This window comes from Pan troglodytes, chromosome 1, assembly GCF_028858775.2.
Source record: "Pan troglodytes isolate AG18354 chromosome 1, NHGRI_mPanTro3-v2.0_pri, whole genome shotgun sequence".
NCBI classification, from domain to species: Eukaryota; Metazoa; Chordata; class Mammalia; order Primates; family Hominidae; genus Pan; species Pan troglodytes.
The window spans coordinates 1,148,624-1,174,328 of record NC_072398.2 but is presented as its reverse complement, the minus strand read 5'-3'; the positions used below and the strand labels follow the sequence as shown (position 1 = coordinate 1,174,328).

Sequence of the window (25,705 nt, the reverse complement as noted above, 5' to 3'; positions counted from 1 at the left end):
CAGAAATCTAAGAGTGTGGCAGAGCTGGTGGGCCATGTGCCAGACATGTGGGAGGGGAATGGCTGGATGTTATTATCCTTCGGGAACTCAAGGGTTTTCCTGCCCAGGAGCTCAAAGGTGATATGCATGGACCGTGGAGGGTGAACCAGTCACACCCCAAGACGCACAGGAGCTGGTTCTCTTAGTCCTTCTCGTTTATTTTTTTCGAGAGCGTTGATTTTTGGCGGTGCTGCCTCCCGGTGCTTGCCTACATTGCAGATGACCCTCCGGCAACCCGAGACGTCCTTCTGGCAGGGTCCAAGCACTCACCCCCTTGCCACAGGCGCCTTGGCCCAGGTTCCCACTGTCTTTATTGCTCTTGGGGCCAATCACCGAACCGGCCACCAGGTGGCGCCTGTTTATCATCTTCCGCACCTGCGCCCTGGGCTAACTCGCGGGGCTCCTGGAGGACGCGCTCCTTCAGGACCCGCTGCGGCCACCAGGGGGAGCCCGTTTATCATCTTCCGCACCCGCGCCCCGGGCTCACTCGCTGGGGCTGCCGGAGGACGCGCTGCTGCGAGACCAGCTGCGGCGTCTTTGGCAGTGGTGGGAGTGCTTGCGGGTCCGGGAGGGCCCCTCTCCCGCGACCGCCGACCACGATGAGAGCGTGAAGACCCTCTCGAAAGGAAGGGCTCTGCTCTACACACTGGTGTCTCCTGCGGAAGGGCAGCTGGGCACGCCTTCCAGACCGAGGTATGGGGCGAGAGGCCCCCTGGGGACGGGGTGGTTACCGCAGTCTCCCTTCTTGCTCCCGACTGTCAGGCCTCCTCCCCTCCCATTAGCAGCTCAGGGATGGGGCTGGCTCTGGGGCCTCCTCTCCCATCAACCCCCCAGCTACGGGGCTGGTTCAGGGGACTCCTCCTCTCCCATCAGCAGCTCAGGGATGGGGCTGGCTCTGGGGCCTCCTCTACCATCAACCCCTCAGCTACGGGGCTGGTTCAGGGGACTCCTCCTCTCCCATCAGCAGCTCAGGGATGGGGCTGGCTCTGGGGCCTCCTCTACCATCAACCCCTCAGCTACGGGGCTGGTTCAGGGGACTCCTCCTCTCCCATCAGCAGCTCAGGGATGGGGCTGGCTCAGGGGCCTCCTCTCCCAGGCTCAGCTGCCGCTCGGACCCACTCCCCTGAGCGCCTCTCCCCTAAATAATGTTATTCATAGCAAAAACTAGAAAAACACATTTTAATGAAATAAATGTTCAGGTTAATTTTATTATAGCATGTTAACTAAATGTTTTATACTATAGAAATAAATATTTAACAAAATATGAAGATATATATGAAACTTTAATGAAAAATGATTATTTAGCCTTTCACAATTGGAAAATGAAAAACAATAGTAATAAATGTTAACCATATTTTGGTGAATTGGACATCATAACATATTGTAGGCATACATGAAATATGGTACAAACATTTTAAAAAGAACATTGTGGCAATATATATTAAGGACCTTAAATAAACTATGAAATTATCTTCTAATAATACAACTATTTAATGTTCATAATTTAGACATAAAATAAGCAATTATTATATATTAATAACATTTTTTCCCCGACAATTGAGTTTTTTAACTTGATTCCAGTCCTGTAACAGTCTCCTATCCCTGTTGTGCTAAGGAGTTTTATTTCAGTAGAGAATGAGTAAAATTACTAATATAATGATATATAAAAATGTATTGCTAAGAGAAGTTCAAAATTGACTGGAAGTGCTAATGTTAATATTAGATGCATCAGGTGCTGTATTTTTTTAAAGCCTGCTTTTACAACTCATAATAATACCTAATGTGGACCCAAGAGCAGCATGAAATCAGAGAGTAAAAATCCGAATAGCAAGATATTATTGTAAGCAAGAGAAAGTCATTCTGCTGAACAGATCTGAGGATGATATAGAAGTTTAGAAGTCAGAATTCATAGATTTACGAATTTCCAGATTAAAATAGAAAAATAATCTGTGATAGGGCTAAAAAAACATTTTTTTCCTATTGGGGATATAGAAACAGAAAAGCGTATCACAATCTAAAGACATGCATTTGTAGTGGTGCGTGTTCAGATACCTGGGTATCGTGGTGGAGATACACATAGTCTTTTGAACATAACGCTGTAGGTCGCTGGTAGCTGGATATGTCCTTTAAACTTTTGTGGCAATTCATTTGAGAAGAAATGCAGCTTTTTCTATTGAGGAGTTCTTATGCTATAAGTAAAGGATGCAAGACATTAATTAGACAAAATAACGTAAAATTTTGTATTCACTTAGAGAGTTTGAGGCTATTAGCCACTAGTCTCTATAGTGCCTAAGTAAATCGATTCTGCTTAATAAACTGCTACCTGGCTTAGTAAGTAAACAAATTGAAACTTATTTTAGGAAAGAAATATATATTCTTATATCTACATCAGATTCTCTTATGTAGAAACATTACAGGGTGAATGAGGAGTTAATGTAAGCAGCATCATATTTTTGCTCATTCCTTTCTCTATGATTTCTGCTTCTTCTGTCCAAATTCTGTGAGGTGTCCTCTAGATGAAATTATCACAGGCATGGAAAAGGTCATTTTCCACTTGGTCCATCCTCATGATTGCAATTGTAACATACTGGGACTCATTCATTTTCACATATATATATGAGACTTAAATCATCCACATTTCAGGCCAGGTTAAGTTTCTAGAAATATTCTATGCTTTCCTTGCACTTACACTCAATCCTATTGTCTGCAGCATTGGCACTGACAATGTTCTGGTGGCAATGAAAAATATGCTCTAGAGCAACGTTCTACATAAAAAAAAGAGTAGGAAAATTCCTTTCACTTGTGTATTCCCTCTATTTCCACATTCAGTGTCTATAGAGTGTTGTTAGTTTCTTTGGAAAGAAAACCGAACCTTCTGTCTTTCTGAGTGTAGAAAGATGTGGATATTTTCAAAACCCCAATAATAATAAAGTTTTTACATATGTTTGTTTTTTCAATGCATGTCTAAAAATGTATTGTTCCTTTTGTGGGTACCGATTTCAATCACCCAACACACTCTAGAAAGACAAAGATAACCTAAGGCTTCCACCACCCTCCCACTAAAATTGTAAGAATATATAAGAATTACATTTGAAATACAATCAAACCATTATATTGAAAACATGTACTAATATAATATCTGTGTTTTTATGAAACTTCCTAAAATTGTATTTCAAGTCTCACAATCAGTTTCTTTTCAAAAATCTACAACTCCACTTGAAATTACCATTATTCATTGAATGGTTTATTTTGACACTTTAGTTTTCTCAAGTGAAAAATACATGCACATACACATATATACATACACGTACTTACATACATTCATTGTAGTCAAATCAAGTTTCTCATTCTTTGTTGGAAGCATGAATACAATGTTTAAGAATATCCTGAAAATTATGTCTTATTTCATGTATACATACAGGCTTATATTTTACAAACCCTTCTAGCAATTTATCCTAAAAGTTATTGCAAAGAGAAAAATAAATGTTTCTATTAGGAATACTTTTAAATGGTTTTATTAATAGGAAAAACTAGAAAAACTTTAATGAGGTACATGTTTTAAGTTAATTTTATCAAGTTAACTAGATTTTGTATATTTAATAAATATCATAAAGTATTTAACAAAATATAAAGGTATCATAGCAAGCTTTAATGGGTGAAAGTGTTACTTTGCCTTCCATAATTGGAAACTTTAAGACAGTAACAATAATTGTTATCAAAGTTTTGGGTTGAATTTAACAGAAAACCTATAGGTATTCCTTATCCAACTCACTGTTGATGAGCACCTAGGTTGAATGTATGTCTTTGCTATTGTGAATAGTGCAGCAATGAACATATGAATGCATGTGCCTTTTTGGTAGAATGATTTTGTGTGTGTGTGTGTGTGCATACGTGCATGTGTGTGTGTGTGTGTGTGTGTGCGCGCGCGCGCTAAGCAATGGAATTGCTGCATCAAATGGTATCCTTTTTAAATTTTTTGAGAAATCTCCAGACTGCTTTCCATAGCTGCTGGACTAGTTTACATTACCGCCAACAGCATATAAGAATTCCCTTTTCTCTGCAGCTTCATCAACATCTGTGCTTTTTAAAAATTTTTTGTAATAGCCATTGTGACTTGTATGAAATGGTGTCTCATTGTGGTTTTGATTTGCATTTCTGTGATGATTAGTGATGCTGAGTATTTTTTCGTATGCTTGTTGGCCACTTGTATGTCTTCTTCAGAGATGTGTCTGTTCATGTACTTTGTGCATTTTTTAATGGGGTTGTTTTTTGCTTGTTGATTTATTTAACTTCCCTATATATTCTGGGCATTAGATCTTTGTCAGATGCTTAGTTTGCAAATATTATTTCCTATTCTGTAGGTTGGCTGTTTCCTCTGTTGGTAGTTTCTTTTGCTGCACAGAAGTTCTTTCATTTAGTTAGGTCCTGCTCGTCAATTTTATTTTGTTGCTGTTAATTTTGGAGACTTATAAGTCAGGTAGAGGAGTAAGTATTTGGGTTATATCATAGATATTGAAAGGTTTGCTCTCTGAGGCATGTCAAAAGAGAGTTTAGATATATAAAGAATGGTGAATGGATACTAGACTTTCTGATGAACTAGCATTACCATGCCCCTCATTTATTTATTTACGTGGTCATTGTAAAGGAGATATGGAATATGTAAGAAGTTTGTTATATGCATGATACTTGGAGAAATAGACATGGAAGATGAAAAAAATAGATGAGTTTTGGTCTTGATTCCTCAATTAAACCAACAAATTCCTGTGGTGCTATTTGGACAGATGCCAAATGGAGAGAGATAGAGAAAAAGAGAGAGAGAGAGACCTTGTCATGAAAGAGAGAGACCTTGTCATGAAAGAATTTGTGAAACAAATGGACAAGCATTGGTACCTATAGAACCTAGTGGTGGAGTGTGACTCAGAGCTGTGTACAAAGGCTGTCTCTTCATTTCATTAATGAATACAGTGTGTGGCAGGGATGCAGGAATGTCTCTTATTCTCTTCGGCATCTTAAAGTTTCGGTATGTTTCAGATTTTGTGGCATGGAGCCTTCCTAGTGAGAATCCCAATCATGATTAATTCCCATTTGGTCTCACAGGCTGGTAAATACTGGGAATTATTGTGTTACTATGACTGTAGCCTCCCAGTACCAGTCTTGGTTTCCTTTCTTTCTGTCCTTCAATCCAGACTGGCTTTCAGATACACACATACACAAAAAAACTACATGATCTCACTTACATATTGGGCCTAAAAATAATTGGAATAAGTTGCCCAGACTGGTCTCAAACTCATGGGTGCAAATCATCTGGAAACCATCCTCACAAAATGAATAAAACTAAATTCTGGGTTTTTAACCAAAAGCATAAACTTTTAGTAGAAGCATACAGTAAGCATGAACCAGCTTGCCCAATAGCCTATTTTGTGTGGCTGCTTAGTGCTTAAAAGTCATGTAGCCCCTGTCACAAGGTCCTCATTTCCCTTAATTGATTCTTTAGATATCATCTTTAATATTAGGAAACCTCAAGTTTTCTACATAAAATGTTTTCTAGATCCTGAATTCCAGTGGGTCCACCGAACCAGTGGGGCTACTGAGCTTGTCTGAGAAACTGACTCAGTGTACTACATGTTCTACTTGCCAATAATTAAACTAGTAATATAAATTATATACTATTGGATTAGTCTTAATCCCAGTCTCTTATTGATTCCTAATGACATTTATGAAAATAATTTGGTGTTCTAAATTTTCTATAAAAAATTGCCCAAAGTCATAAAGTAACTGAAAATAAATTGCTCTGCAGAGAAGCAGAAACCTGCCAAAATTTTTTAAAAATGTATTTGGAAATTAAATTAGAATAGTTTCAGTGCATTTAAATGATTTTTATTAGGGTAAATATACATAAGAGAAACACCATTTTAACCATTTTAAGTGTAGAGTTCTGTGTCATTAAGTACATTTATATTGTGCAATCATCCCTATCGTGCATATCCAAAACAGTTTCATTGTCTCCAACTAACACTTTGTTCTTGTTAAACAATTACTCTCCTTCTCTCCCTTTTCCCATTCCCTGGGGTCCACTCTTCCACTTCCTCTCTCTATGAATTTCACTACTCTGGGTACTTCGTGTAGGCGAATTCATACAATATTTGTCTTTTTGTGACGGACTTATTTCACTTAGCATAATATATTCAAGGTTCATCCATGTTGTAGCATGCGTCAAAATGTCTTCTCTTTTTAAAACTATATATACATACATTTTTATTGATTCTTCTGTAGATGAGCACTTTCTTTCTTTCTGCCTTTGGGCTATTGTGAATAATGTTGCTATAAACATGGGCATAGAAATATTTGTTTGATGCAAAAACAGAGTAACAAATAAGTGGGAGCTAAACATTGGGTACACATGGACATAAAGATGGGAATAGTAGACACTGGGGACTCCAAGAGAGGAGAGTGAGGGAGGAGGCAAGGGTTGAAAAGCTACCTATTTGTGCTATATTCATTATTTCGGTGAAGGGTTCAACAGAAGCCCAAACCTCAGCATCACACAATATAACCATGTAACAAACCACAAATGTACTCCCTGAATAAAAAATAATCCAAAAATATCTGTTTAGGTGTCTGCTTTTATTTACTGGATACACATTCAGAACTGAAATTGTTAGATCATATACTAATTCTATGTTTAAATTTTGAGGAATTCCTACACATATGGTTCCAGATTTACAATAATTTGATGTTTTTTGACTTTATGATGAATTTATCGAAACATAACCCCAGTGTAAATTGAGGAGCACCTGGACATATGATGGTTTGACTTGCACCTTTTGATGTTATGATGAGTTTATCAGGATATTAACTTTTTACTTACAGTATTTTCAACTTATGATGGGTTTATCAGGGTGAAACTCCACTGTAAGTGAGAAGCATCTGTATCATTTTCCACAGTGCCTTTATTATTTGACATTTCCCCCAACTATTCTTTTATAATTTTTTCTCTTACATTTTGATTTTTGATTCATTTTGACTTAATTTTTCTATATACTATAAAGTAAACATCCAACTTCAATATCTTGAATGTAAATATCCACTTTTCCAAACACCATTTATTGAAAAGACTGTCCCTTCTCCACGAGTGGACTTAGTTCCCTTTTTGAAAAAAGGTTGTTGCCATGTATATGAGAGTCTATTTCTTGACTCTGTTTTCCTCTGTTGGGCTATATGTCTGGCTTTGTGCCAGTGCCACATTGTTTTGATTACTATAGCTTTGAGTAAGTTTTAAAATCAGAAAGGATGAGTCTTTAAATTTTGTTCTTTTTTTAAAAAAGTCAAGATTTTTTGACTATTGAGGATCCTTTAAGATTCATATAAATTTTAGGATGAGCTTTCTGTTTGTGAGAAAAAAGATTTATTTGAATTTTGATGGAGATTCCATTGAATCTTTTTTTGCTTTGCATGCTTTATTTTTTTTTAATAATTATTTTATTGTTTGTTTTTAAGTTTCAGGGTACATATGCAGGATGTGCAGTTTTGTTACATAGGTAACCATGTGGCATGGTGGTTTGCTGCTTTTATCAATTCATCACCTAGGTGTTAGGCCCAGCATGCATTATCTCTTTTCCCTAATGCTCTCCCCCAAATTGTCCTCCCCCAACAGGCCCCAGTAAGTGTGGTTCTTCTCCCTGTGTCAATGTGTTTTCATTGTTCAGCACCCACTTACAAGTGAGAACATGCAGTGTTTGCTTTTCTGTTCTTGCATTAGTTTGCTGAGGATAATGGCTTCCAGCTCCATCCATGTCCCTGCAAAGGACATGATCTTGTTCCTTTGTATGGCTGCATAGTATTCCATGGTGTATACGTACCACAATTTCTTTATCCAGTCTATCATTAATGGGCATTTGGGTTGATTCCACGTCTTTGCTACTGAGCATAGTGCTGCAATGGACATACACGTGCATGTACCTTTATAATAGAATAATTTATATTAGTATTCTCTGATGATTGTATTTCTGTGGGATCAATGGTGGTATTTCCCTTATGGTTTCTGATTGTGTTTGTTTGAATATTATCTCTTTTCTTCTGTATTTGTCTTGCTAATGATCTATCTATTTTATTGATTTTTTTTTTCAAAAACCAGCTCCTGGATTCATTAATTTTTTGAAGGGATTTTGTGTCTCCATGTCCTTCAGTTTCCCTCTGATCTTGGTTATTTCTTACCTTTTGCTAGCTCTGGGGTTTGTTTGCTCTTGGTTCTCCAGTTCTTTCAGTTGTGATGTTAGGGTGTCGATTTGAGATCTTTCTAGCTTTTTGCTGTGGGCATTTAGTGCCATAAGTTTCCCCTTTAACACTGATTTAGCTGCATCCCAGAGATTCTGATAAGTTGTCTCTTTGTTTTCATTGATTTCAAAGAACTTCTTGATTTCTGCCTTAATTTCATTATTTACCCAGGAGTCACTCAGGAGCACGTTGTTCAATTTCCATGTAGTTGTGTGGTTTTGAGGGATATTTTAATCTTGAGTTCTAATTTGATTGTGCTGTGGTCTGACAGACTGTTTGTTATGGTTTCATTTATTTTGTATTTGCTGAGGAGTGTTTTACTTCCAATTATGTGGTCAGTTTTGGAGTAAGTGCCATATGGTGGTGAAAAAATGTATATTGTTTTTGGATGGAGAGTCCTGTAGATATCTATCAGGTCCACTTGGTCTAGAGCTGAGTTCAAGTCCTGAATATCTTTGTTAATTCTCTGGCTCAAGATCTAATAGTGACAGTGGGGTATTAAAGTCTCCCGCTATTATTGTGTGGGAGTCTAAGACTCTTTGTATGTGTCTAGGAACTTGTTTTATGAATCCGGGTGCTCCTGGATTGGGTGCATATACATTTAAAATGGTTAGTTCTTCCTGTTGAATTGAATTCTTTAACATTACAAAATGCCCTTCTTTGTCTTTTTTGACCTTTGTTGGTTTGAAGTCTATTTCGTCAGAAACTAGGATTGCTACCCCTGCTTTTTCCTTCTTTCCGTTCACTTGGTAAATTTTCCTCTATCCCTTTATTTTGAGTCTATGTGCATTTTTGCACATGAGATGTGTCTCTCGAATACAGCACACCAATGGGTGACTTTGGGTATTGTTGACATCTTAACCGTATTAGCCTTCGATAAATAAATATGTAGGATGCATTTCCATTTATTTGTGTCTTCTTTAATCGCTGTAATCAGCATTTTGTCATTTTCAGTGTGTAAAGTTTTCACCTCCTTGGTTTGGTTTATTCTAAGTGTTTCATTTCTTTTTGATACTATTGTTAATAAAATGAGAGTGCAATTTTCAGATTGTTTATTGTTAGTGTATAGAAGTACAACAGGTTTTGGCTGTTGTTGATGTTACATCCTATAATTTTCCTGATTTTGTTTATTACTTATCCTAAGTTTTCTACATATATAATTATGTCATATGCAAACAGAAATAATTTTACTTTTCTTTTGAATTAAGATATTTTTATTTCTTTCTTATTTAATTGCTTTGACTGAACTTCCAGTAATATGTTGAACAGAAGCAGGGAAAGTGGACTGTAGTGTCTTGTTCCAAATCTCAGACTAAAAGCTGCCAGTCCTTCATTATTATGATGAAGCTGCAGGTTAAATTCTTAACTGGGACAAAATTTTTACATCACTTTAATGTTTTATTCAAGTAATGCATAGACATAGTCTCAGCAGACCACAGGGTAAAATGTTAGAAACATAACAAACTCTTGCTGACCCCAAAGGCAAGGACTTCAATTTATCTTTCCAGTTTTTCCCCATATTTGCCCTTGTATTTTTAGACAATATGTTCATCTGCTAATGCCTGATTTCTATATCCCAAATAGCATTCCTTGACCCATGATATATGCTAGCATGGATAGCGACCTGCTCCCTCCTCCATAATCACCCCCAGGTTCCTTACCCTTCTCCCATTGTCACAGCAGAATTACATTCCACTTTATGTCTGCAATGAGGGGTTGACAACATCATTTCATCTTACAGAATTTATTGCTGCAATACAAAAAAAAACTATTGCATTTGAACATGATAGTTAATATATTTCAGTTGAGAGAAATTTTTTTAAGAATACTAACTTCACTATTATTTTGCTATATCCCTTTCTAGGAATGTCCTTAAGCACATATTGGTCCTCCTGTATGAATTCCCTCATTTTTCTATCTTCCCTAAATAGCAGTCTTTTCATGTTGTTGTTGCTTTTGTTTACCTTCAAATAGAGTTTTCTTACTTTGTCTTTTGAAACTTCCGCTTAATATTTTTATCAATTAATACAATTTTAGTTTTCAAAAGTTCTTTAATGTTACGTGTCACATCCTTTCACATAGCAAATGATATTTATTTTATGGATTTCATAACAGATCATACATCTCTGAAGATAGGAATTTTGATCACAAAAAACTATTCTTTCTGCATATTTTAATCATTTTAAAGTCAGTGTATTTATGCATATGACTGTGTGTGATTGTGCATATTTGTGTGTGTTTGCACACTGGGAATCTTCCTTGTATATGTTGTTATACTTGCTCCAAATTCTGGTGATCTTTGGCTCTAGACTAATATTTAAGCCTAAAAACTCCGGTTCTTTTAGGCTTACTGTGCAAAGCTGTTTACTGATGTCTTACATCTGGAGTGGAATTTCTAACACACCTCTACCTAGAAGTCTGTCAGAATTTTAGTTTCTTTTTTTTATTTAGGCAATTGAATGCTCCTCCAAGTGCATTCTTTTGAAGGGTCCATAAAGCAATGTGTAATGTTATCTAATCACTAGAGAAGCAAAAGACAAAATCTGTAACATATTTGGTAAGGGGTCTGCTTTAAATAGAGTATTCTGAAATTAGGCGAGGAGGCCAAAGAGAATGGATGATGATGAATATTGAAAATCAAGAGTGTGGATTAATATGACTTTCCGTAAAAGGGACATAGCAATAAGGATTTATTCTAGGTTTCTAAATAGGAGGACCAAATTATAACTGACAAAAGAAGTTTGACTTGGCATTATTGCACAAAGATCATTCAAGTTTCTCAAAATGAGAGACAAGCTGCTGCAGTTTTAGAAGTAAATCTGACAGAATAAACATGGGTTGGGTGGGGAGCTGTTGCCTGCAATCGCAGCACTTTGCAAGGCCGAGACAGGAGGATTACTGAGGCCGAGGGTTCAAAACCAGCCTGAGCAATACAGTGACACTTCATGTCTACAAAAGTATAAAGTTAACTAGGCATTGTGGCACGTGGCTGTAGTCGCAGCTACTCAGGAGGCTGAGGCAGGAGGATCACTTGAGCCCAGAAGTTCAAGGCTGCAGTGAGCTATGATCTTGCCACTGCACTCCAGCCTGGGTAACAGAGAGAGACCCTGTCACTTAAAAAAAAAAGAAAAACAATAAGTGTGGAAATATAACAGATCATTCTATAAAGGTAAGACTAATTTATTCAAATATAAATCTGTAATGTATGCATTTATATTGACTTTCTATGCATAGGTATTCAGTATAATATTTGACTTTGGATATATCTGAGTTTGCATCAGGCAGTAAACCATTCATATTCTATTGAAGTTGTAATAGAGGTATCTTTCTTATAAATTTACATATTTCTCAGAAAAAAAACTGGTAACAAATGTTGATCTCATCAAATGTGAAACTCTGGGTAAGAAAATAAGATTTCTTTTTTCAAAATAGGTAAAAATCAGAACAAAGAAGTCTGAGTACAGTACAATAAAAGATTTTGAGAAAGATAGAGATCATATTCACATATTTATATTATAGTATATTGTATAATTGTTCTATTATCAGTTACTCTTGTTAATCTCTTACTTGTCTAATTTATTAATTAAACATTATCAGAAGTATGTATAGACAAAAATAATAGTGTATTTAGGGTTCAGTATCAACTGCAGTTTCAAACATCCACTGGGGGGCTTGGAATGCATCCCCTGCAGATAAGGGCAAATTACTGTACGTAAGTTACTCTTGTGTCTCCCTTCCGAATGGATTGTAGGAATGCTCCATGGAAAATTACAATCAAACATCAACTGATTTCATCTTATTGGGGCTGTTTCCACCATCAAGAATTGACCTTTTCTGCTTCATTCTCATTGTTTTCATTTTCCTGATGGCTCTAATTGGAAACCTATCCATGATTCTTCTTATCTTCTTGGACACCCACCTCCACACACCCATGTATTTCCTACTTAGTCAGCTCTCCCTCATTGACCTAAATTACATCTCCACCATTGTTCCTAAGATGGCATCTGATTTTCTGCATGGAAACAAGTCTATCTCCTTCACTGGGTGTGGGATTCAGAGTTTCTTCTTCTTTGCATTAGGAGGTGCAGAAGCACTACTTTTGGCATCTATGGCCTATGATCGTTACATTGCTATTTGCTTTCCTCTTCACTATCCCATCCGCATGAGCAAAAGAGTGTGTGTGCTGATGATAACAGGGTCTTGGATCATAGGCTCGATCAATGCTTGTGCTCACACTGTATATGTACTCCATATTCCTTATTGCCGATCCAGGGCCATCAATCATTTCTTCTGTGATGTCCCAGCAATGGTGACTCTGGCCTGCACAGACACCTGGGTCTATGAGGGCACAGTGTTTTTGAGCACCACCATCTTTCTCTTGTTTCCCTTCATTGGTATTTCATGTTCCTATGGCCAGATTCTCCTTGCTGTCTACCGCATGAAATCTGCAGAAGGGAGGAAGAAAGCCTACCTGACCTGCAGCACCCACCTCACTGTAGTAACTTTCTACTATGCACCTTTTCTCTACACTTATCTACGTCCAAGATCCCTGCGATCTCCAACAGAGGACAAGGTTCTGGCTGTCTTCTACACCATCCTCACCCCAATGCTCAACCCCATCATCTATAGCCTGAGGAACAAGGAGGTGATGGGGGCCCTGACACGAGTGAGTCAGAGAATCTGCTCTGTGAAAATGTAGAAACACTTTCTGCCTAAGGTCTCAGGACTCAGATACACATCCATCCAGCAGTGTATAGTAATTAAAATATTATGTCCTTCCTAGAGTGCAGGAATAAAACTAACCAAGGGAAGAAGAAAATCACTGATGTATGGACAAAATTGTTTTACAAATATATACATAATTCTAAGAAACCTTTTTTCTTGATGGCCTTTTTCCAAAAATTTTGAAAGTACATATTTTTGCTAATATGTTGTCAATAAGAATGTTTTTTTTTGGTCATGCAGAGATGAAAATGAAAATGGCCTAACTGAAGTTGGCACTCAGCATAACAATTTTATTATTGTCAATTTATTTTCCAGTAATTTAATTTTTTTTTTGGTTATGTCTAAAACAAAAACAAAAATTTCTTGACTTGGTGGATCTAATCGAAAGCCGTAAGATGTTTTCTGTTTCTTATCTTAGACACTTAACGTACCAGTTACTCTTTCTTTCAATTTAGGGGGACTTATTATTACTGAGATTTAGCAGAAGGCTCATCAGTGGTTCTTAAGTCCTGATACCACTCTGGATGGCCTATGGCAAGTTTATGCTTTCTGTAGTGGAATGAATCCCAGGGAAATGATTTAACATCAGGTAAATTTTAGATCAACAACAAGTATTGGAAGGTGCCATCAGTGATCAAGAATGATTACACTTAGGTCTTTAACCCATTTTATGTTGATTTTGGTATAGTGTAAGAATTGGGAGTTTAGTTTCGTTTTTCTGCATATGGATATCCAGTTTTACAAGCACCTTATATTGAAGAGACTGTCAGTTTCCCAATAAATGTTCTTGGCATTGTTGTCAGATATCATTTAACCATGTCAGGCACAGAAAGACAGATTTTGCATGTTCTCACTCCTACCTAGGACCTAAAAATTTTAAAAATTGAGCTAATAGAAATAGATAATAGACTGGTGGTCACCAGAGGATTGGAAGGGTATAGGGGAGGGGGGATAAAGTGGGGACAGTTAATGGTTGTAAAAATATAGATAGCATGAATAAGAGCCAGTATGTGGTAGCACAACAGAGTGACTGTAGCAAACAATAATTCATTGTAGAATATATTGTATATATTAAAAAATAACTGAAAGTTTGGAATTAGAATGTTCCCAACAGAGAGAAATGATACATATTTGGGGTGCTGGTTATCCCAATTACCCTGATTTGATCATTACACATTGTACGTGTTTATCAAAACATCACATACACTCTATAATTACATATTACTATTATGTATCCATAGTGATTAAAAATAAAAAAATTAAATCAGTTAGCTAGACATACATGGATTTATTGCTGAATTCTCTGTTCTGTGTCATTGTTCTATGCATCTGTTTTTATGCCAGTACTATTCTGTTTTGATTACTACATCTTTGTAGTATAGTTTGAAGTTTGCTACTGTTATGCTTCCAGCTTTGCTCTTTTTTTCAGGATTGATTTGGCTGTTTGGGGTCTTTCATAGTTCATACAAATCTTAGAATTGTTTTTACTATTTATGTGCAGAATGTCATTGGTATTTTGACAGACATTGCATTGAATCTGAGGTTTGGTCATTTAAATAATATTAATTCTTCCAATCCACGAGCATTGGATGTCTTTCGATTTGTTTGTATTCTTCTTCATTTCCTTTCATCAGTATTTTGTAGAAATAAATTCTATTGTTCTCTTCTATGACTAAAGTTAACAGTAAAGTATTGCATAGTTAAAATTCTTGAAATGCTCCTTAACATCATTTCTATTTCTAAGCCTGTGGATATTTGTTTTGCAATGTTGTTGCAGTTAAAACACACATTTTGAACTTGTCTTATGAATCAGAGTAAGTCCTTTTTGTGTTTTGCTGCAATGAGCAGTGTATATTTTTATTTTGTAATAATTTGCTAACAATGTTTACTGCTAATCTTCCTGGCTTTTCCTTTTCTGATATTCAATGAATACAACAAGCGTGGGCTCTGGGACAGAGGGAAAATAGGCATCCCATCAGCAGTCACTTGCTGCTGCCAGGGCAAGCACCTCCTCTCTTCCAAGCTAGGGACACTTGGACCCTACTGCCACCTGCACTGCTGCTTCTGTCATCACCATCAATATGAGCTCAGGCATACCCCAGACACTGCTTGGGTCCTGTGGTGCTGTGAAGTATTACAAGATGTGTGTGTGTTTGTGTGTGTGTGTGTGTGTGCACGCGTGCACGCATGAGAAGACCAGGCCAATTGCCCCACGTGGTTGTTGCCTGAGCCCACTTGTGTAGTCACTACCACTGGAACCAAACTGCGTGCTAACACTGCCAGCCTGTCTAGCTCCTCTATCACATTCATACTCAGAGATGAAATTATTAGATATTTCAATGACAACAGAAGAGCATGAAACCATGCATGGAGCCCTTTGAGTGTGAACCCTGTGCATATGCCCGTGAGGCCAGTCCTGAGAAGGATGGAAAGAGTGGACAGGAAGTGAATGACATCATGCAGTCTAGGATAGTGGTGGGAATGTGTGATGGTCTGAGTGTTTGTATCCTCTGAAAATCTATATGTTTAAATCTAAACCCCTAAAATGAGAGTATTAGGAGTAGGGGCCTTTTGGGAAATGATTAGGTCATGAGGGTAGCACCTTCTTGAATAAGATTAATGCCTTTCTAAAGGAGGCTCAAGGGAGCTTGTTCATCCCTTCTACCATGTGAGGTCACAGTAGACGGTGCCATCTATGATGTCATAGAAGCCACCATCTATGAACCAGAAAGCAAGATTTCTCCAGACACTGAATCTTCAGGCACCTTGTCTTGGACTTCCCAGCTTCCACACCTCTGAGAAATATGTTTCTGTTGTTTATAGGTTACCCCAGTTTAAGATATTTTTTCATAGCAGCTTGAATAGTCTAAGAATGTCTGCTGTTTTTGTTAATTATTATTATTGGAAAGAGCCTGAGGGAGGACTGAATTAAGCAATGGTGTCTGGTTCAGACCCTATACCCATTCCAGGTAGTGATTCATGGAGGGAATCAGGAGACCTAGCTCTGTGATTTTCTCTGACATACCATGGCCTTGGGGAAATCATTCCATTTCTCTGAAGTTAGTTTACTGAAAAACAATATGGGTGCCTTGTACCTGATCAGTAAATGGCATCACTGACATTTACTGCTGACATTCCTGTAGAGGCAATGGTAATCCTATTTTTCATGCCAATGACCCTGGGATTGGAAATAAAGAGGTCACCCCTCTAACATGCTGTCTTCACTTAGAGGCCACTCCTTTCCCCTTAAGGTCATTAAGAAGAACAACAGAAAAAGAAGTCAAATTATTCAAATCTACTGTCATTTGCTACATTGTTTATGAGAATGTACTCCAGATAATTTTGAAAGTTGGACGATAATTCCTCTTGGTGGGGAAACTAATGAATTCATTACCTCACAGAGTCCTTGGCTCACTGTTCATTGTGCCTCGTTTTAGCCATTGTTCTTTGCATGCAAATGTTATGCTGTGGTTATTATTTCGCACTTCACAGTCATTCTTTAATTGTTTCATGTCCTTAGACTAGGAGATGCAAATTTTATATCATGTGGTATCTATGTGGATTTCATAACATAGACTCTGTTTATTTAGAGATTTCTTATGTATTACATTAGCAAAATTTGATTTATGGAAAGGGACATGAGTATTCTTTCTATTTTAAAGGACGAGTATCTTTCTCATCACAAGAAGCTGTGGTTCAATAGTCAAATAGAGCTGTGGTTCAATAGTCAAATAGGGTAAATTGAAGGAATGAATGATATGCCATCCACAAATATGCTAAGTTGGCATATTTATTAGTTTGAGCTGAAAACATTGAAGAAATTTTGGTTAACATTAGAGGAAGAGGTTATCTGACCTGTCTTTTTTGGCATGCAGCAAGCTCTAAAGATTCCTCCAGGAGTCTTTGGTACATTCTAATACTCTTTCGGTACCCTCCCTGTAATGGAATATAAAATAGCCCTTATCACTACAGCCTGGGAATTGGGGGAATGCAGTGTACCTGAATAAATAAACTACCAGAATTAACTCTTATTTTTCACTATCTTTACACCCCCATATACCTCCTAGGGACTCCCCTGGAATTTATGGTTTCGAGCCAGTGTCTCTTTTTTTTTTGTAATTTTTTCTGCAATTTATCATTCTGTTTCTAAAAGTATAAAGACATCTTGCTTTGACCATTTATTTAGATTTCACACTCTTGTGAGGATTCCCATGTACATGTGAAATGCATAAAACTCATATGCTTTTCCTTCATTAATCCATCTTGTATCAATTTGTTTCCTAGACCTGGGCAGAAAGCTCACATAGGAGATACAGCGGGTGAGGTGGAGGTGATCCCTCATGTTTCCACAGAAGTAATAAGTAGCTTCCTTTTGTAAGATTTATGTCAACCACCACTACTAAATTTTTTTTACTTGCCTTTTAAATCTGGAAAAAAATAGACAATGACTTTAAAGGCTAAATATCTTTTCAATTACTGAATAATTATTCAGTACTTATAGCATGGTAAGAAAATGCAAAGATATATACATGGATTCCACAAATTGGATGGAGGTCAATTTGACATTTGGGACTTAATCTCTGCTATTTTGTCTCATTACCACAAATTCAACATAAGATCCTTTTAATTTTGTCTGCTAAATATTTTAAAATACATTTATATTCCTAAATCCCTGGGATCACTGCCCTTACTTTTCATAGGGTTTTCTAGTTAAATTTAAACTGACATTAAAAATCTGATTGTGTCAATCAAGGTCCTTAATTGAAAGTGAAATATAAAATGTCTTTTCTTTTTTTTTGATTTTTTGAGTACTGCTAGATTTAATTGCTAGTGACTACAAAATTAGTAACTTATTTCATGTGTTTAAAAATGCAAAACTGAATTTCTACATAACAAGATAAGGAGGATAATCAGTGGATATTTAAAGCATGCCAACATTTTCATCATGTTCAGGAGGAAGATAAGAATACAACTTGAAAATTGCTAGAAAAAGATCATCATTATGTATACATTAAGACTTTCTCAAAATTACAATTATGTATACAGTAAGACTTCTATTTCTGACAGTATGTTGCACTAAATAACCTGAAATTTGCCATTCATTCATTCATTCATTCAATATATATATATATATATATTTTACTTTAAGTTTTAGGGTACATGTGCATAACGTGCAGGTTAGTTACATATGTATACATGTGCCATGTTGGTGTGCTGCACCCATTAACTCGTCATTTAACATTAGGTATATCTCCTAATGCTATCCCTCCCCCCTTCCCCCACCCCACAGCAGGCCCTGGTGTATGATGTTCCCCTTCCTGTGTCCATGTGTTCCCATTGTTCAATTCCCACCTATGAGTGAGAACATGCAGTGTTTGGTTTTTTGTCCTTGAGATAGTTTGCTGAGAACGATGGTTTCCAGCTTCATCCGTGTCCCTACAAAGGACATGAACTCATCTTTTTTTATGGCTGCATAGTATTCCATGGTGTATATGTGCCACATTTTCTTAATCTATTCTATCATTGTTGGACATTTGGGTTGGTTCCAAGTCTTTGCTATTGTGAATAGTGCCACAATAAACATACATGTGCATGTGTCTTTATAGCAGCATGTTTTATAATCCTTTGGGTATATACCCAGTAATGCGATGGCTGGGTCAAATGGTATTTCTACTTCTAGATCCCTGAGGAATTGCCACATTGACTTCCACAATGGTTGAACTAGTTTACAGTCCCATCAACAGTGTAAAAGTGTTCCTATTTCTCCACATCCTCTCCAGCACCTGTTGTTTCCTGACTTTTTAATGATCACCATTCTAACTGGTGTGAGATGGTATCTCATTGTAGTTTTGATTTGCATTTCTCTGATGGCCAGTGATGATGAGCATTTTTTCATGTCTTTTGGCTGCATAAATGTCTTCTTTTGAGAAGTGTCCCTTCATATTCGCCTGCTTTTTGATGGGATTGTTTTTTTCTTGTGAATTTGTTTGAGTTCATTGTAGATTCTGTATATTATTAGCCCTTTTTCAGATGAGTAGATTGCAAAAATTTTCTCCCATTGTGTAGGTTGCCTGTTCACTCTGATGGTAGTTTCTTTTGCTGTGCAGAAGCTCTTTAGTTTAATTGGATCCCATTTGTCAATTTTGGCTTTTGTTGCCATTGCTTTTGGTGTTTTAGACATGAAGTCCTTGCCCATGCCTATGTCCTGAATGGTATTGCCTAGGTTTTCTTCTAGGGTTTTTATGGTTTTAGGTCTAACATTTAAGTCTTTAATCCATCTTGAATTAATTTTTGTATAAGGTGTAAGGAAGGGATCCAGTTTCAGCTTTCTACATATGGCTAGCCAGTTTTCCCAGCACCATTGATTAAATAGGGAATCCTTTCCCCATTGCTTGTTTTTGTCAGGATTGTCAAAGATCAGAGAGTTGTAGATATGTGGCATTATTTCTGAGGGCTCTCTTCTGTTCCGTTGGTCTATATCTCTGTTTTGGTACCAGTACCATGCTGTTTTGGTTACTGTAGCCTTGTAGTATAGTTTGAAGTCAGGTAGCGTGATGCCTCCAGCTTTGTTCTTTTGGCTTAGGATTGACTTGGCAATGTGGGCTCTCTTTTGGTTCCATATGAACTTTAAAGTAGTTTTTTCCAATTCTGTGAAGAAAGTCATTGGTATCTTGATGGGGATGGCATTGAATCTATAAATTACCTTGGGCAGTATGGCCATTTTCATGATATTGATTCCATGAGCATGGAATATTCTTCCATTTCTTTGTATCCTCTTTCATTTCATTGAGCAGTGGTTTGTAGTTGTCCTTGAAGAGGTCCTTCACGTCCCTTGTAAGTTGGATTCCTAAGTATTTTATTCTCTTTGAAGCAATTGTGAATGGGAGTTCACTCATGATTTGGCTCTCTGTTTGTCTGTTATTGGTGTAGAAGAATGCTTGTGATTTTTGCACATTGATTTTGTATCTTGAGACTGTGCTGAAGTTGCCTATCAGCTTAAGGAGATTTTGGGCTGAGACAATGGCGTTTTCTAGATATACAATCATGTCATCTGCAAACAGGGACAATTTGACTTCCTCTTTTCCCAATTGAATCCCCTTTATTTCCTTCTCCTGCCTGATTGCCCTGGCCAGAACTTCCAACACTATGTTGAATAGGAGTGGTGAGAGAGGGCATCCCTGTCTTGTGCCAGTTTTCAAAGAGAATGCTTCCAGTTTTTGCCCATTCAATATGATATTGGCTGTAAGTTTGTCATAGATAGCTCTTATTATTTTGAGATATGTCCCTTCAATACCTAATTTATTGAGAGTTTTTAGCATGAACGTTGTTGAATTTTGTCAAAGGCCTTTTCTGCATCTATTGAGATAATCATAGGTTTTTGTCATTGGTTCTGTTTATATGCTGGATTACATTTATTGATTTGCATATGTTGAAGCAACCTTGCATCCCGGGGATGAAGCCCACTTGATCATGGTGGATAAGCTTTTTGATGTGCTGCTGGATTCGGTTTGCCAGTATTTTATTGAGGATTTTTGCGTCAATGTTCATCAGGGATATTGGTCTAAAATTCTCTTTTTTTGTTGTGTCTCTGCCTGGCTTTGGTATCAGGATGATGCTGGCCTCATAAAATGAGTTAAGGAGGATTCCCTCTTTTTCTATTGGTTGGAATAGTTTCAGAAGGAATGGTACGAGCTCCTCCTTATACCTCTGGTAAATTCGGCTGTGAATCCATCTGGTCCTGGACTTTTTTTGGTTGGTAAGGTATTAATTATTGCCTCAATTTCAGAGCCTGTTATTGGTCTATTCAGAGATTCAATTTCTTCCTGGTTTAGCCTTAGGAGGGTGTATGTGTTGAGGAATTTATCCATTTCTTCTAGATTTTCTAGTTTATTTGCATAGAGGTGTTGATAGTATTCTCTGATGGTAGTTTGTATTTCTGTGGGATCGGTGGTGATATACCCTTTATCATTTTTTATTGTATCTATTTGATTCTTCTGTCTTTTCTTCTTTATTATTCTTGCTAGTGGTCTGTCAATTTTGTTGATCTTTTCAAAAAACCAGCTCCTGGATTCATTGATTTTTTGAAGGGTTTTTGTGCCTCTATTTCCTTCCGTTCTGCTCTGATCTTAGTTATTTCTTGCCTTCTGCTAGCTTTTGAACGTGTTTGCTCTTGCTTCTCTAGTTTTTTTTTAATGGTGATGTTAGGGTGTCAATTTTAGATCTTTCCTGCTTTCTCTTGTGGGCATTTAGTGCTATTAATTTCCCTCTACATACTGCTTTGAATGTGTCCCAGAGATTCTGGGATGTTGTGTCTTTGTTCTTGTTGGTTTCAAAGAACATCTTTATTCCTGCCTTCATTTCGTTACATACCCAGTAGTCATTCAGGAGCAGGATGTTCCGTTTCCATGTAGTTGAGCAGTTTTGAGTGAGTTTCTTAACCCCAAGGTCTAGTTTGATTGCACTGTGGTCTGAGAGACAGTTTGTTATAATTTCTGTTCTTTTAGATTTGCTGAGGAGTGCTTTACTTCCAACTATGTGGTCAATTTTGGAATAGGTGTGTTGTGGTGCTGAAAAAAATGTATATTCTGTTGATTTGGGGTGGAGAGTTCCGTAGATGTCTATTAGGTCCGCTTGGTGCAGAGCTGAGTTCAATTGCTGGATATCTTTGTTAACTTTCTGTCTCTTTGATCTTTCTAATGTTGACAGTGGGGTGTTAAAGTCTCCCATTATTATTGTGTGGGAGTCTAAGTCTCTTTGTAGGTCTCTACGGACTTGCTCTATGAATCTGGGTGCTCCTGTATTGGGTGCATATACATTTAGGATAGTTAGCTCTTCTCGTTGAATTGATCCCTTTACCATTATGTGATGGCCTTCTTTGTCTCTTTTGATCTTTGTTGGTTTAAAGTCTATTTTATCAGAGACTAGGATTGCAACCCCTGCCTTTTTTTGTTTTCCATTTGCTTGGTAGATCTTCCTCCATCCCTTTATTTTGAGCCTATGTGTGTCTCTGCACGTGAGATGGTTTTCCTGAATACAGCACACTGATGGGTCTTGACTCTTTATCCAATTTGCCAGTCTGTGTCTTTTAATTGGAATATTTAGCCCATTTACATTTAAGGTTAATATTGTTATGTGTGAATTTGATCCTGTCATTATGATGTTAGCTGGTTATTTTGCTCGTTAGTTGATGTAGTTTCTTCCTAGCCTCGATGGTCTTTACAATTTGGCATGATTTTGCAGTGGCTGGTACCGGTTGTTCCTTTCCATCTTTAGTGCTTCCTTCAGGAGCTCTTTTAGGTCAGGCCTGGTGGTGACAAAATCTCTCAGCATTTGCTTGTCTGTAAAGTATTTTATTTCTCCTTCGCTTATGAAGCTTAGTTTGGCTGGATATGAAATTCTGGGTTGAAAATTCTTTTCTTTAAGAATGTTGACTATTGGCCCCCACTCTCTTCTGGCTTGTAGAGTTTCTGCTGAGAGATCTGCTGTTAGTCCGATGGGCTTCCCTTTATGGGTAACTAGACTTTTCTTTCTGGCTGCCCTTAACATTTTTTCCTTCATTTATACTTTGGTGAATCTGACATTTGCTTTTCTTGGAGTTGCTCTCCTCAAGAAGTATCTTTGTGGCGTTCTGTGTATTTCCTGAATTTGAATGTTGGCCTGCCTTGCTAGATTGGGGAAGTTCTCTTGGATAATATCCTGCAGAGTGTTTTCCAACTTGGTTCCATTCTCCCCGTCACTTTCAGGTACACCAATCAGATGTAGATTTGGTCTTTTCACATAGTCCCGTATTTCTTGGAGGCTTTGTTCATTTCTTTTTATTCTTTTTTCTCTAAACTTCTCTTCTCACTTCATTTCATTCATTTGATATTCCATCACTGATACCCTTTCTTCCAGTTGATTGAAGTGGCAACTGAGGCTTGTGCATTCGTCACGTAGTTCTTGTGCCTTGGTTTTCAGCTCCATCAGGTCCTTTAAGGACTTCTCTGCATTGATTATTCTAGTCAGCCATTCATCTAATTTTTTTCAAGGTTTTTAACTTCTTTGCTATGGGTTCGAACTTCCTCCTTTAGCTCAGAGTGGTTTGATCATCTGAAGCCTTCTTCTCTCAGCTCGTCAAAGTCATTCTCCGTCCAGCTTTGTTCCATTGCTGGTGAGGAACTGCGTTCCTTTGGAGGAGGAGAGGCGCTCTGATTTTTAGAGTTTCCAGTTTTTCTGCTCTGTTTTTTCCCCATCTTTGTGGTTTTATCTACCTTTGGTCTTTGATGATGGTGACGTACAGATGGGTTTTGGTGTGGATGTCCTTTCTGTTTGTTAGTTTTCCTTCTAACAGTCAGGACCCTCAGCTGCAGTTCAGTTGGAGTTTGCTGGAGGTCCACTCCAGACCCTGTTTACCTGGGTATCAGCAGCAGAGGCTGCAGAACAGCGGATATTGGTGAACAGCAAGTGTTGCCGCCTGATCGTTCCTCTGGAAGTTTTGTCTCAGAGGAGTACCAGGCCGTGTGAGGTGTCAGTCCACCCCTACTGGGGGGTGCCTCCCATTTAGGCTACTCGGGGGTCAGGGACCCACTTGAGGAGGCAGTCTGTCTGTTCTCAGATCTTCGGCTGCATGCTGGGAGAACCACTACTCTCTTCAAAGCTGTCAGACAGGGACCTTTAAGTCTGCAGAGGTTTCTGCTGCCTTTTGTTCAGCTATGCCCTGCCCCCAGAGGTGGAGTTTACAGAGGCAGGCAGGCCTCCTTGAGCTGCGGTGGGCTGCACCCAGTTCGAGCCTCCTGGCTGCTTTTTTTTACCTACTCAAGCCTCGACGATGGTAGGCACCCCTCCCCCAGCCTCGCTGCCACCTTGCGGTTGGATCTCAGACTGCTGTGCTAGCAATGAGTGAGGCTCCGTTGGCGTAGGACCCTCTGAGCTAGGCGCGGGATTAATCTCCTGGTGTGCCATTTGCTAAGACCATTCGAAAGTGCAGTATTAGGGTGGGAGTGACCCGATTTTCCAGGTGCTGTCTGTCACCCCTTTCTTTGACTAGGAAAGGGATTTCCCTGACCCCTTGCACTTCTCAGGTGAGGCCATGCCTTGCCCTGCTTTGGCTCACGCTCAGTGTGCTGCACCCACTGTCCTGTACCCACTGTCCGACAATCCCGTGTGCGATGAACCCAGTACCTCAGTTGGAAATGCAGAAATCACCCGTCTTCTGCATCGCTCACGCTGGGAGCTGTAGACTAGAGCTGTTCCTATTCGGCCATCTTGGCTCCACCTCCAGAAAATTTATTTTCATTGAGATATAAAAGAAACATTTTTAAAAATCAGGTGGCTCATAAATTTTCAGAAACACAGAAGAATCAGGCTTGGTATACACACATTATGCACAATGCCCAATATGAGCCTGGAATAAATTCCACACATCACCAGGACACAGAGAGATAAATGGGCATAATTTCCAGCCTAGAACTGTCAGGTCAAGTAACCTCAAGGAAGACCACATTGCATAGGTTTGAGGAAGTATTTGTAAGAAGATAGTATTGAGAACTGGGTCCTGGAAGGAATTGGGCATGTGGACTGTGGCTCATGAAATTGACTTGAGGCAGATAGATGAGAAAGGATGGGAATGTAATGATAAGTAATCTACAAGCCTGTTTGTAAGGCTTGTGATGGTACAGTAAGGTGCCCTTTGGGAAGCAGGCTAATTGAACTGCCCAGATTCAAGGAAGGCAAAGACTCCGATGTCTGGTTCAGATGGACCATGGATGTCATATACAAGGAAAAATCTCCTAGTAGAGTCAGGGATCATGGACAATATTGGGTCAGAAATTTGTCCCAAGATCAGGATCCACATCCAGAGAAAGAAGCCATGTCTGGACCTGAAGAGGAGGACTCCCTGTGTTTTTATTGGGAGGCAATGACTGGGTAGAACTTTGGGGTGTCTTTCCAGACGGTGTTTAAATAATTTCATGGATAAAATGCAGTTTACATTTTTGGATATTTGGTAGCTAGCAGAGCTCAGTATTACACACTTTGGCAAAGGCCAAAAAAAAAGCCTGATTCTCGTGTGCTTCTGAAAATGTATGAGCCACCCGATTTTTAACTTTTGACTCATTAAAAATTCAGAATCTTACTTGTAAGGATTAGAACAGTTACTGGAAGGGGGCCAATTTGGTCAGGGAGAACCTATTTTCGTTGCTGCTTCCAGTGTGATCATATGAACCCTCCCCTCCTCCATCTCAGATTTCCAGATTTTCAGAATGGAATCCAGTTTTTTGCTTTGGCCCAGAGGAGAAAGTCTAAGAAATATGTAAATATACTGAGTAAACTTAAAAATTTCACAGAAGTTGTGCCTTTACCAGAAGTAGTGGGTTATTTACCTTCAGTATCCTCTATGAATTCTATAATTATAAACTGGTGAGACTAGAGTGCCAATTAGGTAATTGCAAAGATATTTCCCTGGTGCTAAATCTTAATTAGTGGAGACAGCTACCAGGGATCAGATGCTAACTACTGATTCAATAGACTATTGAAAGTAAATTAATACAAGTATCTACCATTCACAGAAGAAAGTATTGACTCCAGGAGAAGGAGAAGGGCTGAATGTCAGGAAGCAGACACTGGCTGTGTGACACTGATTTAAAATGCAAGTAGAAATTCATCAGGGCTACTAATTTTATCACAAGTT

The 25,705-nt window shown here is 38.2% G+C and overlaps 2 protein-coding genes across 4 annotated transcripts in view; both read left to right on the top strand.

Moving 5' to 3' along the window:
• Positions 1-428: 428 nt before the first annotated feature.
• OR2L13 (olfactory receptor family 2 subfamily L member 13) overlaps positions 429-25,705 on the top strand; it is a 202,084-nt gene continuing 176,807 nt past the window's right edge. For all 3 annotated transcript variants that reach the window (XM_016942407.4, XM_063809053.1, XM_009441852.5), the window contains exon 1: positions 429-732. The gene's annotated coding sequence lies outside the window, so the exon portion shown is untranslated. The remainder of the gene's footprint in view (positions 733-25,705) is intronic.
• Positions 12,074-13,012, top strand: LOC100615576 (olfactory receptor 2L8). Its single transcript, XM_016942427.3, has one exon. It carries the CDS (start codon positions 12,074-12,076, stop codon positions 13,010-13,012), a length of 939 nt encoding a protein of 312 aa, XP_016797916.3.